This window comes from Zonotrichia leucophrys, chromosome 5 (genome assembly GCF_028769735.1).
Source record: "Zonotrichia leucophrys gambelii isolate GWCS_2022_RI chromosome 5, RI_Zleu_2.0, whole genome shotgun sequence".
NCBI classification, from domain to species: Eukaryota; Metazoa; Chordata; class Aves; order Passeriformes; family Passerellidae; genus Zonotrichia; species Zonotrichia leucophrys.
Genome location: NC_088175.1, coordinates 15295684 through 15315618, shown reverse-complemented (window position 1 = coordinate 15315618; position 19935 = coordinate 15295684). Strand labels below are relative to the sequence as shown.

General features: G+C 40.2%; 1 protein-coding gene and 1 long non-coding RNA gene across 5 annotated transcripts in view; one reads left to right on the top strand and one right to left on the bottom strand.

Annotated features, from left to right (window-relative positions):
• The first annotated feature begins 2979 nt into the window (after window positions 1-2979).
• The window catches only part of TSHR (thyroid stimulating hormone receptor), a 46876-nt gene continuing 29920 nt past the window's right edge, over window positions 2980-19935 (top strand). Inside the window, exons 1-3 of the mRNA XM_064714844.1 lie at window positions 2980-3314; window positions 13702-13773; window positions 15619-15693. Coding sequence (XP_064570914.1) covers window positions 3139-3314; window positions 13702-13773; window positions 15619-15693 — 323 coding nt within the window. The 5' untranslated portion in view covers window positions 2980-3138. The remainder of the gene's footprint in view (window positions 3315-13701; window positions 13774-15618; window positions 15694-19935) is intronic.
• On the bottom strand, window positions 15161-19812 carry LOC135448641 (uncharacterized). Of its 4 annotated transcripts, XR_010440542.1 has the most exons (6): window positions 19742-19782; window positions 19401-19565; window positions 17799-17892; window positions 17378-17668; window positions 16220-16322; window positions 15161-15978 (listed from the first exon to the last, which is right to left on the bottom strand). It is a non-coding gene; the product is annotated as an uncharacterized LOC135448641 (long non-coding RNA). The 4 variants fall into 4 exon arrangements; XR_010440539.1 differs by lacking the exon at window positions 19401-19565 and having other exon boundaries at window positions 19742-19812; XR_010440540.1 differs by lacking the exon at window positions 19401-19565 and having other exon boundaries at window positions 17378-17551; window positions 19742-19793.

Genomic DNA, 19935 nt, shown 5'->3' with positions numbered 1-19935 from the left:
ATCACAGACGTGCATGGAACCAAGTCTGGGTTCCTAGTTGTTATGTCATCTGAGAAGATAATCTGAGAAGCTAGAGAGAGGTCCAAAAGAAACAGAAATTCCTTTGATGATACATTGGTTTTGCTGGATAGTTTTGTATGCTTTGTTGTCAGCCTGTGCCAACGAAAATATTTCTTTGCCAAAGCCAAAAGGTGCAGAGAGATAATTTCTCATTTTTAATAAGGTATACAGTGTCCCTGTTACTGTATACCTTATACAGGGGCAAGCTGTTACTTTGGCAGTAAGAAGAAAACCAGAGGAGAATGTAGACAGGTATAGCACTGCATGATTTTTGTAAAATGTAACACATTAGGTGAAATTTAAGTGGCTGGTTACTCCCATTGGGTAGAGGATCCAAGGCAAGCCTAAATCCACTAAACTTTTATGTTTGTTTGATCTCTGATATATCTGCATTTAATTTTTAAAAATTATGGTCATGGGAACCACAACAGCATGAGAAGAAAAAAGAAGGCAAGTCCCACAGATCCTGGCAAAAGCCTCCCTTAGTACAGTTGGACTCTGAGTTGGTGTTTCCAGATCTGGGAAAGATCAGCAGGATTGAATGGAGCACACAGTACAGAACCCTGAGCTTGCCCCACTATCTCATTCTGGTGATTTGCCCTCAGAGATCAATAAGATCTCAAATTATTATGAAATAATACAATTGTGTCCCACAACTGATATCATTGATGAGAATTTTTATCTTGTCTCTGGTTCCAAAAACAGGAAGGCAGGCTATGCCTCATGAATGCCAGGCAATATTACCCTGAGTGTTGGACAAGTGTAGGTTTTGCAGATCGTAGCAACTGTGGTAATGTTGTATTTGCTGACTCTCAGCTATGCCAAAGAGTATATGGTGTGTTTAGTTTCCACAGAGGACAAGATGGCTGGGACAGGACCAGATGGGGTAGCAGCACAGAAGTAGATGTGTTTCCAGTCTCAGAACCTGTACTGCTCTGTGGCTTTCTTCTTCATGAAATGTGTCGTTAGCTCTTGGCTGGGAAAGAACATGATCCCGCTGCTGAGAGATGGCAACCGTGAACACCTTGGCAGCAGCCTTGAGCCAGCCAGTCTGGCTTACGCCATGCTGGGGTTGTCTCCCTTAGCACTGGCCAAAGTGGTGAACAGTTACAAGCCCCATGTCTTGGGGCTTGTAACAAGCCATGACTTGGCTAGACTGAGTCACAATTGTGTCTCATCTGTGCCTCTGTGGACCGTGTATCTCCCTTGTTCATTTACCTTGAAATTCAGTGATCTGCCTGTGGCTTTGTTGTTATTTAGTCAGGTTGGTACAGACACCAAAATGTGGTGGTGAGTGGTGGCTCTCAGGGCTGCAGGTGAGTTACAGATGTGAGCAGTGTGTCAGAAGGGCATGACTGAACAGGGCAGAGGATAGCCAGTGTTTCTAAGGGAATTCATGCAATGGAGTCTGAAATTCTCTAGGACACTTGTGGGTGCTTCAGCTTGACCTCTCTCTGGGACACCCCCAAAGGATACACCACCCTAAATGGGATAAGTGTAACTCATGGAATTCCTCACTTATACGAGATTTAACATAAGCCCATAAGATCAGGATTTATATTAAAATTTCTTTATGGCCATGGTATCACCTGCTTGCCTTAAAAAAGATGTATTGAGGGGATTAATTACATTTAGGAAACACATACTGGTGAACTGACTTAAAGTACTTTTAAAGAGTTATGTCAAAATAGTGTCTGATGTGTTGTATTCAAAATGTTTGAATAACTAATGTAGCTGGAGAGGGACTAATTATCCAAGAATAATGTAATCTAATTTATACTATGCATAGGTTACATTTTCGAGTTTCCTCCTCTGAAGACTACAAACATTTATGTTGACATTTGTCTTCTTGTATACCTACTTAAGGTGACAATAATTCCACTTCATTTCTGTCAAGGTTAGATTTTTTCCCCCATTTTTTTTATTTGGTGGATGGATTTTATCTTGTCTGATAACGTGGGAAATGCTACTGTCTCCTCTTTTGCTCTATCCTGTCGTTTTTCAAAATCACTCTTTTGAACTTTCTGTGCTTTTTTAAGGGCTATACATTTAGTGTATGTCTAACTTGCAGTTACTTGTTGCAAAGGTCTGCTTTAACTTCACCGCTTTCACAGATGAGTTAGTATGGCTCTTACTCAGCCCCCTTCCTCCTGTTCCTTTTTGCAAAGATGTAAGGAGGAATGGTCGGGGTCCGACGTTTCGCCGCTGCCTTTGGGGGCAGCTCGGCGGGCCGGTCCCGCTGCCGGCCGGCGCTCGCCCCGTCAGGGCAGGGCAGGGCAGGGCTGGGCAGGACTGGGCTGGACAGGACAGAGCCCGCTGGCCCCGTGCGGTGCTGACCGCCCGCGGCAGGCGGCCCCGGAGCCCCGAGGCTGCGGAGGGAGCGCGGGCAGCGGCGGGGTCCGGGAGCGGCGCGGCGCTGAGAGCCGGGGTGAGAGCCGGGGAGCGGGCGGTGAGAGCTGGAGAGCGGGCGCTGGGAGCCGGGGAACGGGCACTGCCGGGGACCGAGCGGTGAGAGCTGGGGAGCAGGCGCTGGGAGCCGGGGAACGGGCACTGCCGGGGAACGGGCGCTGGGAGCCGGGGAACGGGCGCTGGGAGCCGAGGAGCGGGCGCTGGAGCCGGGGAATGGGCAGTGAGAGGCGGGGACGGCGTGGGAGCTGGGAGCGGGCACTGCCGGGGAACGGGCGCTGGGAGCCGGGGAACGGGCGCTGGGAGCCGAGGAGCGGGCGCTGATAGCTGGGGAGCGGGCACTGCCGGGGAACGGGCGGTGGGAGGCGGGGAGCGAGCCCTGCCGGGGAATGGGCCCCGGGATACCCCGCAGAAGGGGTGCGGAGGAGCGGGGGCCAGGTCCAGGATGGCTGGCCGGACGGGCGCGGGGCCGGAGCGAGGAGAGGACCCTGCCCGATGGCGAGGGCGCTCAGGGCTTGCTGAGACCTTTCCTGACCCCGCTTAGTGAGGAGGCGGCGTTGTCCAGCACAGGTGCCGCCTTTCCCCGGCAGCTTCTCCCGGCGGGGCAGCGCGGTCTGCCCGTGCAGCTCTGGGATCTCCTCGTCTCCTCGGAGAAGCGAGGGACGGCGGAAGATGCTGTGCCTCATGGTAGCCTTCCTTCACCAGTTGCTGCTGGTGCTGGTGCTGTGCAGCCGGGGCACGGAGAGGTGTCCTTCAGCCTTCTGCGAGTGCTCTGACTGGGAGGACTACAAAATCACTTGCAGGGACATCTACTTTATTCCCAGCCTCCCGGAGAACACCCAGACCCTGTGAGTACATGGGGATGGTTTAGGGAAGGCAGCTGTGGGTGTTCATACTTTGCAGGCAGGAGATGCTCTGAGCTGATGTCCTGTGAGATAGGAGGTGGTGAGAGGGCAGAGGTGCTGCAGATTACCTGGGCAGTACAGGAGAGTGGAACAGAAGTGTGCAGACTCTGCGTGTGGCAGGAGGTAGGAAAAGTGACTCTCAAACCTTCAAGAGCCGTGAAGAGATGGTTCATTGGATCCTAAGAGTTCTGTGAAAAATGTAGGAAAATAAGTAACTGGGCAGTTTGTGGGCAAAGTGAGCAGTAGGCTGGATGGATTCTGTGTGGCAAGTGCTTAGGGGATGAGGGGCAGGAAAGGTAGATCAAACACAATTTTGTAATTAAAAGCCAATAGGAACTGGATGGGTCACCTCACAAAGACTTCCACAAAATCCTCTGTGCATTTTCAGCTTCTTTGTCAAAGGAAGAGAAAAGGAATCCATGAGAATTGAGAATCCAAGTATACTGTCTGGGAGACAGGGCACTTCAGATGAAAGTGTGGAGTATGGGATAAAGCAGCAAATTTAGAGCTTGCCAAAGGCATAGAGTAATTCAGGTAGCTCAGCCTAAGTGTTTGGTACATTGTGGGCACAGTAGGAGATCTTGTCTGGGTTCTTGCTGCCAATCCAGATGAGCATCTTGTGTCATATCTGAGAGTCAAATACTGTAATGAGACTGAAATGGCACCTGCCAGCTACAACTAGAGATGAATCACTCCTGCCTTTCACTTTGTTTCTTGAGGTACAAAAGTTTTATAGTCTGTATGGAAGTTTTATAGTCTTTTTGGAAGTTTCATTTGTAAATATAGATTACTTTCTGATAAAGTAAATTAACTCAAACTCAGTTGATTTGACTGCAAGGTAAACTAGTAACAGATTGATTTATTTATGTCTTGATAATGATTCTCAGGACTTAATAAGAACCATTAAATTATTTGCACTTATTTGAATGCTTCTCAGATTTTTTAACACTGAAAGTAAAAACTTAAATTGGTCACTTGCCTAGAAAGAAAGAAAAAATATTGATGTTATTTCCATTATTTTTGCTTGCCTTTAATTTTGTGGATGGCTAGACTGCAGTATTTCAGTTAATAATATTTTAAATTATACACTTTTTTGTTATTATACTTTTATATATATAGTTTATTTAGGTTGAAATTGCAGTAATGCTATGGCCATGCACCAAGTAGTATGTTCTTTGAAATCTACCATAAGTTAGAAAATATAGCAGTTTCAGTTTATGGGAGAAAATACCTTTGTACAGGCATTTAAAATAGTTAATAGAAACAATGAGATCACATAATGAAATTTGATACTTCCCTTGAAATATGCTGGTTTGATGGCTGAGAAGTACCTCTCTGCATACAGCTCCACAAAAAAAGCACTTTGGCCACTGGAATTCTAGTGTTTTAAACACCTGTAGTAATGGGGGATGTAAAATTATAAGCCATTGTTTTGAAAAGACAAAAACACCCAGTGAAAATCTTATTTCCATGGGAAATGTAATTAATGAAAACAACAGAGAAATATTTTTCTGTTTATTTGGGGTGAAATTTAATCATGTGCACCTATTGGAGTGACCATTGCAAACTTCTCAAGATGTGTACTCCCTGCCATGTCAAGAAAATATTCCATGTAATGACAATTGTGATTTTGTAGTGCATGGTAGAAGTGGTAGAATGTGTGCTGCATAGTCTTTTATTTGAAAGCAAATGGGAGAATTATCTGATGAAATAAGGAAAACAGAATTTTTACACACAACCTTCCCAAACAAACAAGAAAACAAAACACAACCCAATCGACCACAAAAAACCCCACCGTTTTTTACTTCAGTTTGAAGTTTTCTCTCTGGATAAAGTGTGTTTATTTTCCTTCTATTCTCTTATTTGAATTGCTGAAGTCTAGGGGACTGTACCCAATTCTGTAGTCCCTTGCTCTCTGCAAATGTCTTAATATTTCTTTCCCTCAATATGTTAAGTGGGAGTTATAACATTTACCTATATGTGGTTTTTGTTCAGAGTGGTTTCAGATGCTTCAGGCTGGATTATTTGCACGTGGCAGTTAAAACAACACACAGAATTTTGTGAGGTTGTAAAGTGTGTGCCCCTGATTCCGTCATGTTTTCATCTTTTTCTGTACAGTGGGCAGCAGTTCTGAATCAAAGCCAAAAGATTCCAAAATAATGGGAGTTTCTGTTAACCTTAAGAACAATTAAACTCTTCTTTGAGGTGAGATATGTCACTGTACATATTGCAGGCTTTATGTTTAAACTCTCTACAATTTTCCCTAAATGCAGCAAGTTTGTTATTTTAGGCAAAGTAATTCTGCTTCTTGGTGGTAATGAGTGAACCTCAAGATTGCCAATTTAAAAACTTTTTTGTGTGGCTATTCAGGTTTGTAGGGTTTGTAGGACTAAGAGACTGGTGAGACTAGGAACACTTTGCCAGCTTTTGGAGATGATGAGCTCTTTTCAATGCACAGGATCTTGAAACTCCAATTAAAGTTTCATTCTGATTATTCAATCAGAGCTGTTCTCATTTCTCTTTTACTACTTTAAAAGAATGGAACAAACAATTTTTTAAGAAATGCTTACAAGAAATTCCAATAAAAGTTTATTTCTAACTCTTTTAGTAGAAAAGGGGCATGAACTTAAGCCAGAAAAGTGCGTTCATTTTAAACTGTTATTTATCTAAATATAGTTAATGCAGGTACTTATCCAGAATTCCTGAATGCACAGATATTGATTTTGAATATGACCTTTTCTCAGTATAACATTTTTTTTTTCACCAAAACCCCACAGAACATTTTTTCAAAGATATAATTGCATCATAATTCTTGAATTATTGTAATATGTTTCTTGGCATCATTCTGATTACACATTCATGATCCCAGCATCACCTCAATGCACTTCTCAATTATTTTCATTTTATAAATCTATTGCTAATTGTTTTTAATTCTTTTTCTTTGACAATAAAACTAATAAAGTTTTGCTTCTTATTCAGTGTGCATTACATCTTCTACATTCACTTACTAAAATAACTTAATGTCTCCCTTCCCTTCCCTTCCCTTCCCTTCCCTTCCCTTCCCTTCCCTTCCCTTCCCTTCCCTTCCCTTCCCTTCCCTTCCCTTCCCTTCCCTTCCCTTCCCTTCCCTTCCCTTCCCTTCCCTTCCCTTCCCTTCCCTTCCCTTCCCTTCCCTTCCCTTCCCTTCCCTTCCCTTCCCTCAAGAAGGTTTCTATCCTGTACCCAGGTGCTATTTTCATATCAACATAATCAAATTTGATTGAAATTGAACAAGAGGATGTTAGGCAAGGACAGAGGAACTGGTATATAAATAGATACAAAACCAGTACAGTCTTCAAGAATATGCTCTTTACATTAGATACTAAGCTACAGTTCTGCATTTGCTCCTGTAAATTTGCCAGAGGTAGGGTACTGCCTTCTGATTAATGCCCATATATTCTGTGTATTCTGTAGGTAATACAGAATGGCTACACATTTCGAAATAATTTTTTAGTTGCAATTAATTTGTTTTCCAAAAAATATGTGATTATTTTCATTTGTAAAAGTATTTGACTATTTCTGAAGACAGAGCCAGATTTGAACCTTCTTAAAATAAGTATTTTTTTTACCAAACACCATTATACTTACCAAGTCCATGAAATCATTTTATCAATTGCCTTTCAGATAATGATTGAAATAATTCTATGTACATGGCTGCAACATAAAATTTTTCCTAAATATTGTATTTTGCATAAAACTATCCTTTCTTGTCAATTCTGATGCTTGTTATTGTACTTACCTACATATTTTGCTTAGAAAGGCATCATTTTGCTTCCATAATCCTGCTATTAACACACAACAATCCTGCATTTGACATACAGTAGATCAAATACACTAGGTCGAAAAATTAGCGTGTATTATTGTCTCAGTTAAATTGAAATGTTACAGTGAAAGGATTTGTCCATTTTATATTGAAATGTTACAGTGAAAGGATTTGTCCATAATCCCAATGGTAAACTGAAGCACTGTTGTAAGGGTTCTTGAAGTAACTTACAAACTGTGCACTGCTTTACTGTATATACACAGGCCAACTCAAAGTGAGCAGATAAAGAACAGGACTGAGGGACTAAGGGAATAGAGAAACTGCTAAAGACCAAAATAATACCTTGTGAACATTGAATACAGTGTTTTCTTTCATTCCTTATCAGTCATTGGATCAGTAACATTTCTTGTACATTTGGAACATTTAAATTTCCTGTGTCATGGCACAGAAACTTATCAAGTGCTAGGAACTGTACAAGCACAAACCAAAAAATGCAGAAACAGCCATTACTTCAGCATTTTTGAACTACACATATAGTTTGCTCAACAGAAAGCAGGAGGACTGCAAGTAGTTCTTTTTTAAATGCTGTGAAGAGATTAATCTCAATGAGAATATCACACATTTTTACAGAAGACACTGGTGATAAGGCAGTAGAAATGAATTTTTATCGTTTCCTCGTTTGAGAAGATGACGAGTTTTGATCATCATAGTAGCAAAAGAGTTGTTTATATCAGAGTTAAAAAAAACTCTTATTTTTGGAGTTGATTTCAACAGTGGTTTAACAGACTGATTTTGTAAGTGTTACACTACACTGAATCTTGGATTGCTATTATAATCAGTTTTCATTACAGTGTTTTCTTTTGGCATAACATTCCAACCCATTACACTTCAGAGGCACACAACAGCCTTCTCTTGAATTGGGAAACAGAGTTTATTGATAAATCTGTAAAAGGAAAGAAAAAGCTTAAATTTTGCAACAAAAAAAAAAAATCCACGTGACTACTAAGGAATAATTTACGGATTTTTTGCAAATAGCTAATATCAGTGGAGAGGGCAACTTTTCATGAATCTGACTCAAACAGTCTGTTTATATTTGCAAAATCAAGAAATGTTTGATGTTTTCCTTAACATGGGTTTACAGAACCTCCAAACAGCCTATAAAAGGTGATATTATATATAAAAGGTGATATTATATTTCAATTATATATTGAAAATTGGACTGTCTCAGAAAGTGTTTTAAAAATGTCTAAATGATCTGCCTTCATCACCAAGTGCAACTGAACCTTCCCACATGCTGTTCAGAGAGACTACTCTGAAATGCTAATCTGCCAAACCAGGAATAAGGAAAATGAGATACAGTCTCAGTTCTTTAAAAACTCAACTTTAAACATGCTTTTGTGTTCTGCTGGACTCAGCTCTTACATATCCTTATGTTCACAGACTACACAATAAAGAGTCTCAAAAAAATTAACAATATGTATTGTGAAGCTGCTAATAGCATAGCAGTTTCTTAACCACACTTAGGTGGCTACTATGTGGTAGCCAAAATTTAGAGAGTAGAAAAAATAGCTTGTATTACTCTAAAATGAGAAGTGAGCCATCTGCAAAAGGCCATTTTATGTCAACACCTTTTATTCTATTCAAGATTGTGCAAACCAGCCAGTGCCCTGATACCTTACCCAAGTCAATGGAAAACACTCAGGATTTTGCCAAGTGCAGTGCTATGGACTCAAGCAATGAAGCAATGAGACCAGCTATAATAAACACTACAATTTAAGCCTAAATGAGCTGCTGACACATACTAAAAGAAGATTAGTTCTCTCTTGAACTCCAGCTAGTGGGTGTCATCTCAGTGAATGCAAAGAAATACACATTTAAATTCAACCTTTCTCTTTACAAAGAAAGGTTGAATTACACAACATGAAAAGATTGAGCTAGTTTTTTCTCACAAATAAGTAGATACATAAATATAGAATTGAATAATTGAATTGAATTGAAACCTAATACTGTAATTTATCATAGACTCATACAATAGTTTGGGTTAGAATGCCCCTTTGAAGACCATCTAGTCCAACCACCTCTTGAAGGAGCAGGGACATCTTCAACTAGATCAGGTTGATCAGAGTACCATCCAGCCTGACCTTGAATGCTTCCAGAGGTGATTTAGCTACCACCTTTACGAGCAATCTGTGCCTGGGTTTCACCATGGTCATTGTAAAAATGTCTTCTTTACATCTAGTCTGAATTGACCATCTTTTAGTTTAAAATCATAATGCCCTGCAGCAGGCACTACGAAAAAGTGTGTCCCCAGCTTCGTTAGAAGCCCTCTTTAAGTACTGGAAGGCTGCAATAAAGTGTCCCTGGAGCCTTCTCTTCTGTAGGCTGAAAAAGCCCAGCAGAAGAAAAGCTCAACATTTCCTTGCAGAGAGGGATTCCAGCTCAACCTTTCCTCATAGAGAGGGATTCCAGCTCAACCTCAACCTTTTCTCATAGAGAAGGGTTCCAGCTCAACCTTTCCTCGCAGAGAGGGGTTCCAGCTCAACCTCAACCTTTCCTCATAGAGAAGGGTTCCAGCTCTCTGATAATTTTCATGGTCCTCCACTGAGCCTGCACCAGCAGGTCCACATCTTTCCTGTGCTTAGTACTCCAGAGCTGGATACAGTACTCCAGGTGGGGTCTCACTAGAGCAGAGGGGCAGAATCCCCTCCCTTGCCCTGTGCACTTGGAGCCTTGGATAAATGACATCTGCACCCCTTCCCTTGTCCCCTGATGCAGTCATTCCATCAGAGAAGGCCACTGGGTTGGTCAGATGGGATTTGCCCTTGGTGAAGCTGTGCTGACTGTCTCAAATCACCTCTCTGTTTTCCATGTGCCTTAGCATAGCTTGTGGCAGGATCTTCCCAGGAACAGAGATGAAGCTGACAGATCAATAGTTACCCCAGTCCTCCTGTCCACCCTTTTAAAAGATGGGTTCAATGCTTTGTCCTTTCCGGTCGCCTGGAACTTCATCCAACTGCCATATTAAAACACTACACCCTCATATTTTCGTGCATTGTGATCACAGATGTACCTATTTCATTACTTTTGAGCTAAATTTTGATTTTGACCTAAACTCGGTACTGCTGCCTCTTTTACCCTGAACTTTAAACTTTTATGATGGCCTGCTATAAAATGTCCTCTAACTACAATAGAGAAGAGCTGTGTTTCTGAAATATTGAACTAAAAGCCTATAAATTTCTGCAAAGAAAGTTCAAACAGGATCATGAAATTTCAGAAAAGAGCAGTCAGAAGAGGCTCACTTCTTACAGGGAAAGAGAGTAAGAATGGGCTGTAATTGCTGGCTACTGTTGCTTTTAATCAGAGAACCACTAAGTGCCTATAATTGCTGCCAGCTGCTCAGCAGAGGTCAAAAAGTCAAACTGAATGTATGAATTATTAAGATAGAAATACAGATGAAAATAAAGGATTTTTATTTTTTTTGCCTCTGATCATGTACATCGCATCTGCAAAAGGACATTCAAATATATGAAATTACTTGCACACAAAAAATAACTACATAGCAGCCACTACCCTGTGTTTCCTCAGATCCTCCTTTTTGCCTCACTGGAAGATGTCCATGCTGATTTATTTTTCAGACACAACCTCCCTTGATCACCATGATATTTTAAAGATGATAGGGTAGCCTTAGAATGATATCAGCCAGTGCCCTCATTGCCCTTAGGTGCAACATCCCAGGTCCCATGGATTGATGTATGTCCAGTACATCCCAGTGTCTCTTTGGTCTATCCTCTACTTCAATAATGCTCCATTTCCTCAGGCTGCACAGCCAGGCAAAGGACTTAAGTGGCCTGGGAGCAAATGAAATGAAAAAAAAAAGTTGCAGAGAAGTGACCTGATTTTGGCTGAAATAGAGTTAATTTTCTTCATAGTACCAAGTATGGTGCTATGGATTGCATTGGATTTGGATTTGTGCTGGGAAAAATGTTGGTTATTCAGGGATGTATTAGTTATTGTTGAGCAGTGCTTAGAGTGTCACAGCCTTTTATGCTTCTCATGCTACCCCACCAGGCTGGAGGTGCACAAGGAGCTGGGAGGGCACACAGCAAGCTGGCACTTGGCTTTGTTGAACCTCCCACAGTTGCCTTGGCCCATCATTCCAGCCTGTGCAGGACCCTTTAGAGAGCCTTCCTACCCTCCAGCAGATCAACATTCCTGCCCATCTTGGTGTCATCTGAAAACTGGCTGAGAATGGGATCATTCCTTCCTGCGAAGTCTTTTTTATTTCAATCCAGTCAGAAGCACTGGGTGATCACAAACTGAGCAAGGATAAGCTCCAACATTGTGGATTGGTGTTTTCTATTTGCTATAAATTCACAAGTAACCAACCTAAATTCTCTCCTGTCAGTCTGAGAGTGTCCATATGTACCTCAGTTTGTAGGCAGAGGATACATTAGCAGTAAGAGATTACTTTCAGTACCTACCTGTCCCAAACACTGACCCATACAATTTAATTTTGAAGGAATCTAGTATTTCTTTAATTATTTAGGGCTGGGCCAGTTTTGAGGGATACTTTATGTTATTCTGTTGGACTGCTTTAATAGGAAAGCAGCTATGTATTCTTGCATATTCAGAAGGATTCCCCACTTGCAGAGTTCCTTTGCTGTGTGAATCATTCCTTCCTTCCTACTACATTGGTAATATTAGCATTGGACACTAGGTGGTAATCATCTTCTGGTAAGCTTAGCACAAATTTCACTATGTGAAATGCCTTTTTATAGCTATTTTTGCACCACTGAAAGACTATAATGCATTTATTTCAGAATGATTTAAAATATATTTTTATTTGTGTTGGATTTAATTGGACATAAAAAACTAGAAATGAATGTATCAATAGCTGTTTACCTAGCCATTACTTTGCTGTCATATTTATTTCTCTTAGATAAAAAGCTAAAGGTCATTGCTTCTTATAATTTTCTCAGAAAAATGAATTTTGAATGTAAAATTTTTTACTTTGTTTCAAATTGACAAACTCTTTCATATTGACATATGGTAAATTTTCCCCCCTGTATTGGTGGAAAATAGTTCATTAAAATACATAAAGCTTTTGTTGAGATGATTCAAATTAAAAATCATATCATTTCAATCTGAAATTCTTTGGGTGGTATGTATTTACTTATTGTGTTTTGTAGATATGCATTTAAAATGCTTTTAAAATTAAGAGACAAATATGTAAAATATATATTTACTTCCCTAATATATCTTACTGAAGTAATATCACTGATACTGCTGTGGATGTTAAAATAACATCTATATGGACATAACCTCTGGACCAACTGACATTGCCATGGTTGGGAGCTTGTTTGGAGCCAGATGTATTGAGGTCAGGAGAAACATCAACGCACTGTTGGAAAAGTAGAAGTCTTTACTCATTCCTGTAACAAATATATGGAGTAAAGAAGGTAGACTGGGGAAGTTCTTCCCTTGGGATTATAGGAATATACATTCTCCTAATTTATATTTTAATTCAAGACAAAACCTTGGAGAATTTCTGCATATGTTATTATTAAACTCTAATTCTACAGCTTTATTTCTTGTATACAAATTCCAGAAGCTTGATAAATCTCAAGATGATAATATATTTGGCTACGTAAATCAAATATAATTGTAGAAATGAGATACTTGGCATTATGAAACAAAACAGAATCAGGAAATCATCCTAATTTGTTTATTTCTTTTTTCTTTAATTGTTGTTTAATAGCAGCTAGGGGGAAAGTTTATCATTTGTTCTTGATTATCATTCAATAGATGCTCTGTAAGTATACTCCCAAACTGTATTGGAAAACCAAAGATTAACAGCAACATGTTGTAACTGTGAGTTTAACAGCTATCATAGACTGAATTTCAAAAGCATTTCCTCCTTTCTTATTTAGAGGAGTAAGTCTGCTAGAGATTCATTTTTTTAAAAGCTTTGCTATTGATAAGTATCTCCCTTAAATATTGTGGGTTTTTCTGAAATCTCCTGCAGATGGGTAAAGTACATGCCACCCCCTCATCAGATGTTTGAGGAGGAAGAATGTGCTATTTATTACAAAGAAAATGAAGAATTCTGGGGAGGTAGCTGCAATTGCTCTAATTCAATTTTGGCTGACATGCCTGAACTTCTTGCTCAGAATGAGGGATGGGATATTGTTGTGGAGCCTGAAATTATTAAAAGAATTCTCTTAATACTTCATTAACATCAATGGGCAAACATGTCCTGCTGGCCATGCTCTGGAGTTTTGGAAGGTCCATTGTCACCACTGAGTTCTTGGGAGGATGATGCAGAAAGCTGCCATTTAGATTGATGGAGCACAGCAAACAAAAAAAGCCACATAATGAAACAGGAATAGAAATGAGGCGAAGATGGCGACTTAGAGAAAAGGCAAGATAAGAACATAACATTGGAGCAGAGCTGAAGCTGTGTAGGACTTTTTAATCTTAAATTGTAGCTACCAGAGGATATTAACTGCCAATTTTTTGTTTCTCTAGGAGATTTTTGGAGACTCATCTAAGAAAAATTCCAAGTGATGCTTTTTCCAATCTCCCCAACATCTCTAGGATGTAAGTTCTGTTCAATTCCTGATACTATTCTTTCAAATTTTTAAAAATTACTCTCCTTCTCCAAAATTTTGTCTTTGTGTATAAAAATTTATCAAATGAAAATATTAGGGTTTGGTTTCTCCAAGGAGGGATCCTGAACAAAGGAATCCCTGGGGTTTTACCCCCTCACAATTCAAGTGCCCCAGTGTCTATGGTGCTTAACTCCTGCTGTGTCTCTAAGTGTCCCCCTCACCTATTATATTTCATATTTCATCCAGATATATTGAAATAAAGACTTCCTAAAATCCTCTTAAGTAATTGTTCTTGGATATCTGCATCTTCATTTACCATCTCAGTTTAATCAGATAGGGTATTGTTTAGGTTTTTTTGGAGAGGGAGGGATATCCCTCACATGATGTATAATATTATATATAAAAAGGATGAACTTTTTTTAGAACAGAGTTTGATTCAATATAAAAGGGTGTCAGCCCTTCTTTGGCTCCAAAAGCTCCACTGCAATTTAAATTTTAATAGTGTCAATGTCCATCTGGATATTTCTTGTAGCATTACTACTACCACAAAACGTGAACTCCCACCCTCTTGATATAAACTTCAGGTTAGGGAATCAGTACCTGTGTTTTAAATACAACTTTTATGTATATGTCTTGGTCTCTAATGTACCACATGTCTCATTTGCCTCTCCCGCCCATAATTTCTGTGCAATGAAAATTACCAATCATTCCTGGTTTTGCAAATTCATCTGGAAAATGTTCTGAAGTTTCAACAGGGGATTATATACTGTGTTTATTATTCAAAATACAGCAGCTCATTTTGCTATATGATGTCTACTATATGATTTCCACAAATAAACATGTTTTTATCTGTACTGAATAGAAGATTTAGTTCTCCTCTTTATGAACTTTGTTTAAACAAAAATGTTATTGCTACAATTTCTCTTAAATGACTGCATGGCTATTTACTCTTGATAGCCAGAAGTAGAGATTTTTTCCCCCTGTGCTGCTTTTCCACGTGAATGAAAGAAAAAACATTTAAATTACATGCTTAATTACAAAGCTAATTTCTGTCAGAAAGGCATCACTGCATAAATGTTTTATAGGATATTCAAATGCAATTTCAATTTCTGGTTTACACTGTTAATAACACAAATACACTAAATCTTGGTACAAGGGATTCACCTGGTACTTTCTGCTGGCTTAAGAGCAAATTGAACATTCAGTATTTTTGAGGTCAAGGATAGGATGATGCTTTGGGGTCACATTCACGAGTACCTCACAAACACCCAGTCTGTGGCTCCTCAAAGTGTTTTCCCCGCAGTTTCTCCCCACAAAGGAGCCCCCCAGAGAGCTCTCTGCCAGCAGCCCCACGTAAAGCACAATTCCCCTGTGCAGCACAGTGCCTTTCCCACCCTGGGCACTCAGCTCCCCACAGCTCACACGTGTCTGCACCTCCTGTGCCCCCAGTGCCAGCTGACACAGCCCAGCCTCAGCTCAGCCTCCAGGGCCTTCCCTGCTCCTGCCTGTCCTCTCCTGAAGTGCCCCACGGGTCACCAAGCTGCTCTCCATCAGCAGCAGAGGACAACAGGGGCAGCAATACGGGGGATGCTGAGGTTGGAAAAAAGCAAAGAAAGGTGGAGAGAGGGAGAAGGAAGAAAATAAGGGCTGGGAAAATAAGCAGCCTTGTGGCTGCTGACAAGTGTTGATCTGATTTAAATCCTGCTCTCTTTCTGAGTGCCATCATAGCTGGATGAGAAAAATAATGAGATGACAAATGAAGCGGCATGATGGGCACTAGCTGTGGCTTCCCAGTGTCTGAGGCCTGTTTATTTTTCTGTTTGCTGGTGTTTAGTTACATCTCCATAGATGAAACACTTCAGAGTCTGGAGGCCCATTCCTTCAACAGTTTAAGCAAAGTCACTCACATGTAAGTACTGTAATTAAATGAATGAATACAGTCATGAGATAAATTTGGAATATGTAGAAATAATATACGTGATGATGTTCATCATTCCTGTCTCCTATGTAGCTAAATATTCCTTTTTTCATTTCCTTTCTCCATAATTGTGGAGTGATTCAGTCTCTTTCTTGAGCTTATTTCATTGTGCTTGTTTTCCATACATCTTTTTGGTTCCCTTCTGTATCTTCCCATAGAAATGTAGATAAATGTACTGAGAAACTAGTGGGAGTGCATCATGAACTTGATGTCAAGCTGAAATAAAATGGTAACTAAGAATTATTTCTGTCAATTTACTGCAGGTAAGTGTAAAGCAGTAATATAAGCATAAGAAATAAAATCAGAAGGAGCAAAGCACAAAGCAAAATGGCACTACATGGAGACATGAAGAATAAGTAATCATTCTGAAAGTGCACTACTAAAATGAAGAGTTTATATGGTTATTAAGTGGAACAAGAATAATAGGGGAAAAGGCTTCTGGGAAGTGTTTCTGCACCTTTTTGTTCTCCTGTTCTGACCAATCCACACCAAGTGACACGCTAAGGGCAGTTACAGAACTGCTGTATGCATCCAGAGAATTCTTGTCATCCATCAGGACCCTGTCAAAATGAGAGTGTAATGTATTGAAGAGAGAGCTCCAAAGGACCCCTCCTGTATCTGGTACTCTTCCATGTTTCCATTACTGATCCAAAAGGGGGATTGGAAAGTGTGCCACTGTTGTAAGGCTCAGCTGAATTTGGCATATTTCAGAGATCTTTGTTTGCAGAGGTTCCATGGGAGAGCACTGTAGGTCACCATGGATCCAGAAAACACAGTAATTGAGAAAGGTCTTTTGTGTCCAGAAAGAAAACATGACAGAGGCAGATTGATTTTTTTAAAGCTGTTGCAAGAGGTGAAAACTACCACCTATTTTCACACTAATGTTTGAAAATGTATTTATAATGTTAAAGTAGATTAGATGAGACTCATGGCAGCCTCTAGGAAATGTATTCCTATGGCTGGTATTTATTCCTATGGTAATAAACACTAGAATTGTTTTCCTGGAGACATTGTCTCTACCACTGCAGGCCTTTAAGGCTGTATGATCTGAAATTCTATAGATCTATTTAATCTTCACTCAGAGAAAGAGATTGAATTAGATGATGATGTAACACTGCTGTATTTTCTATGATTCTTTTTCCTTCTATTTAACACAGTGTGAATCAGAAAGACTAACAAAGTTACAGGAGAAAAATATAATTATTGTTAGTGAAGATAAAGAGAGAAACTAATGCTAGAAAATGTAAGTGACTCCTCTAGGAGAACATGAACCTGACTGGCATATCTAGAAGCAGAGTGCAAGGATCCTGAGATCTACTTCAGGCCAACAACATGCTTCAATAGTATTCCTGAGTTTCACAGTAAGGCTTTGGTGTGATATCAGTACTTACCTGTGGTTATAATACCATTTCCTATTATGTTGATGTTTTTACCTAAGCCTGTTGTGTCCATGTTCTCTCTTCCTCTTTCATAGTTGTTGTGTCTGTAAAATTTCTTGTTTAATGAAAATGAACATTTAGTGAAACATTGACTGTCAGCACATTTTATCAGCAATGAATAAAGTATCTGCCACTGTGATACAAATTCCTCATATGGCACTTCTTTTGTGGCTCACCTTATTAGAAATTGAAGATAAAATGCTCCAGAAAGCTCCAAAATCACACCCACTGCAGCCCCCAGGCCTGGATGTGCTGTCCATGACTGAAAGCTGCAGGTCTGTGCAGGAGTCAGCAGAGTTCCCAGGCTCATGTCACTCTCATGTCACCCCTGGCACAGCCTTGTGGGGACACTATGGAGAGAACATTTCCTGCTGACTATACAAGGGTATGGTAACACGGGACCCCTTGTATTTCTCACAAAGCATTGCCAAGAGAAACTGTGGACAGCATACAAGATTCCTTTTTTCCTGCACAAGAGCCAAAATTATTACCCAGGACAAGACATTAGAACTCTGCTCACAAAAGTTATAGGAAAACCCCAAGACTTTGAAGGTAGCCCTCAAAGAAGGGCCACCTCTACCACTTAAAAGTGCTTACCAGGTTTAAAAAACTCTGTTTGGAAGTAAGGCACATGTATAATTTAATCAGGGAATATCCTAGCATCTGGCAAGTTTCGACAGTTGCATATAAGCTGTGAAAGAAAGCAATTTACAGATTTGATAATTTTTATGAATTGTTTCTATAACTCCTGATTTGTTAAAACCTATCACTGTTGAGTTTGATTTACCTTCCAAAGAGTGGCATAATACAGGGATAAATTTGCAACTTGTGCTATGCATTAATTTAATGTATTTACATTAAATTAATTTAATAGATTACAGTATTTTAAAGTATTATTGCTAAAATAATACTAGGTTAAGATTATCACAAAGTATTTTAAAGGAGGTTGAGATTAACAGTTTTGAAAAGTTATTTCACAGAGTTTTATTTTTACAGCTTGTTTTTCTTTGAACTTTCATAAAGTGCAGCTTTATATAAATAATCTTTTCACCCTAACTGAAACTTATACACACAGTTTCATTCTGAAAACATTTGTTTTTAGACATAGAAACTTTTCAAGAGAAAATTCAGTGTTTGTGGAAGGAACTAATGCTTTGCTTTAAGCCAAGCGTTATGTGAATAGGCATCCTGTGTTCATCATGATCTGTGTGCCAAGCTTAGTTAGTACACTTCAGCCTTGATCTTCAACAACCCATTTTCTCAATGCTTATTTGGTTCATGTACCTCTGTCCTGACTTTCTGTTCCTTCCAGACCTCAGCTCTTTAAGCATATTTTTGTGACCCATATGTTATAAAGGTCATATTTTTATGCATCCATGCCTTTCAAGTACTGAGCAACTTCTGCAAAAGAAGGATACTGATCACCTGCTGTATTTTAATGAGCCACATCTCATTTTGCTGGTAATTAATGACAAAACTTCCACTCTATGAAGATGTAAATAAGGAACACATTTCTGCTGGTTTTTTTCCTCCTCAGTTGTGTTAAATTGGTCTCACAATGGTGTCTTGTTTCTTCTCTCTGTATTTACCTTTTTTAAGCATGTCTGTTTACGAATTCAGATCTGTCTCTCTCATACAATTACATAAGTATGTATTTTTTGTAAGTGTAGTTGTGAAAGGGTCTGATTAGCAATCAGTGCCTCTCTGTAGTTGCCTTACTAGTAGAACTGAAGCTTACATTACACTAAATAAAAACCTGTTGTAATTAGGTCTCTGTTTCTCAGGGAAACAGTCCTGCAAACAGAACCTCAGAACCTCTATCTTTCTTTTCCTCCTTTCTCTGTGTCTTGGCTCACCCTCCCCTGGTCTCTCCCTACTCTCTTCTCCCAGCTCATAAAGCATTCTTCTTTTAGACAACCACATTAAAAGCCCTCTCACATTTGGGAACAAGGCCAAAGGTTATGGTTCAAGTGGCTTGCCCTCATTTATGTGACGTTATTTGGAGAGCTGCTGGGGGAGCACTTGCAGCCCTGCAGGGAGATGGAGCCAAGGGCAGAGCAGCCCCTCCATCCTCAGGGCAAGGGCTGCCCTTCTCTTGGACAGCTCATCATGCCAGGCCAGGGGATCCCGCACTGCAGGAAGAAGGGAGAAGCATCTGGAGAGGAAGACTGAAGAGACTGATGGGGGAATACTGTGTACCTGCAGTGAATTTCAGAGCTGGGATAGTGCTGTGCAAAACAATTTTGTTAAAATCTGCAGTGTGGAGGAGGAAGTAGATTGTTGGGAGCCTAAGCCAGTTTTCTGGTGCCAGTGGTGCAAAGGCTTAAATAGGTGCATGCAGATGGGACAACATGGATGGTTTGGCTGCAGGAGGAGAATAAAACATGGAAGTAGATGAACAAGTGAGAGAAGCTAAGGTAGCTGTGAAATCACAGAAGGTAGAGAGGGAGGGCCCAGGTTACTATAATATGTTGTCATTATATTGCAGAAGTTCTATTATCAGTACATTGCAAGGGTTCCATATTGCTAGAGTTCCGTACCTCCTTGATGTTTCTTGCAGGCAGCTCCTCTAAGCCCTGACTCATCCTTGTCCCCACAGCAGCCACTGACTCCAGTTCCCCCCAATCCACTCTTTTATAACACCCTTCTGATGGCTACAGGTGTGGCCTGTTAACATCAGGCCTGCTCGTAATCCTTAATAATTGGCTCAGCTGCAACTCTTTAGGGGGTAAGA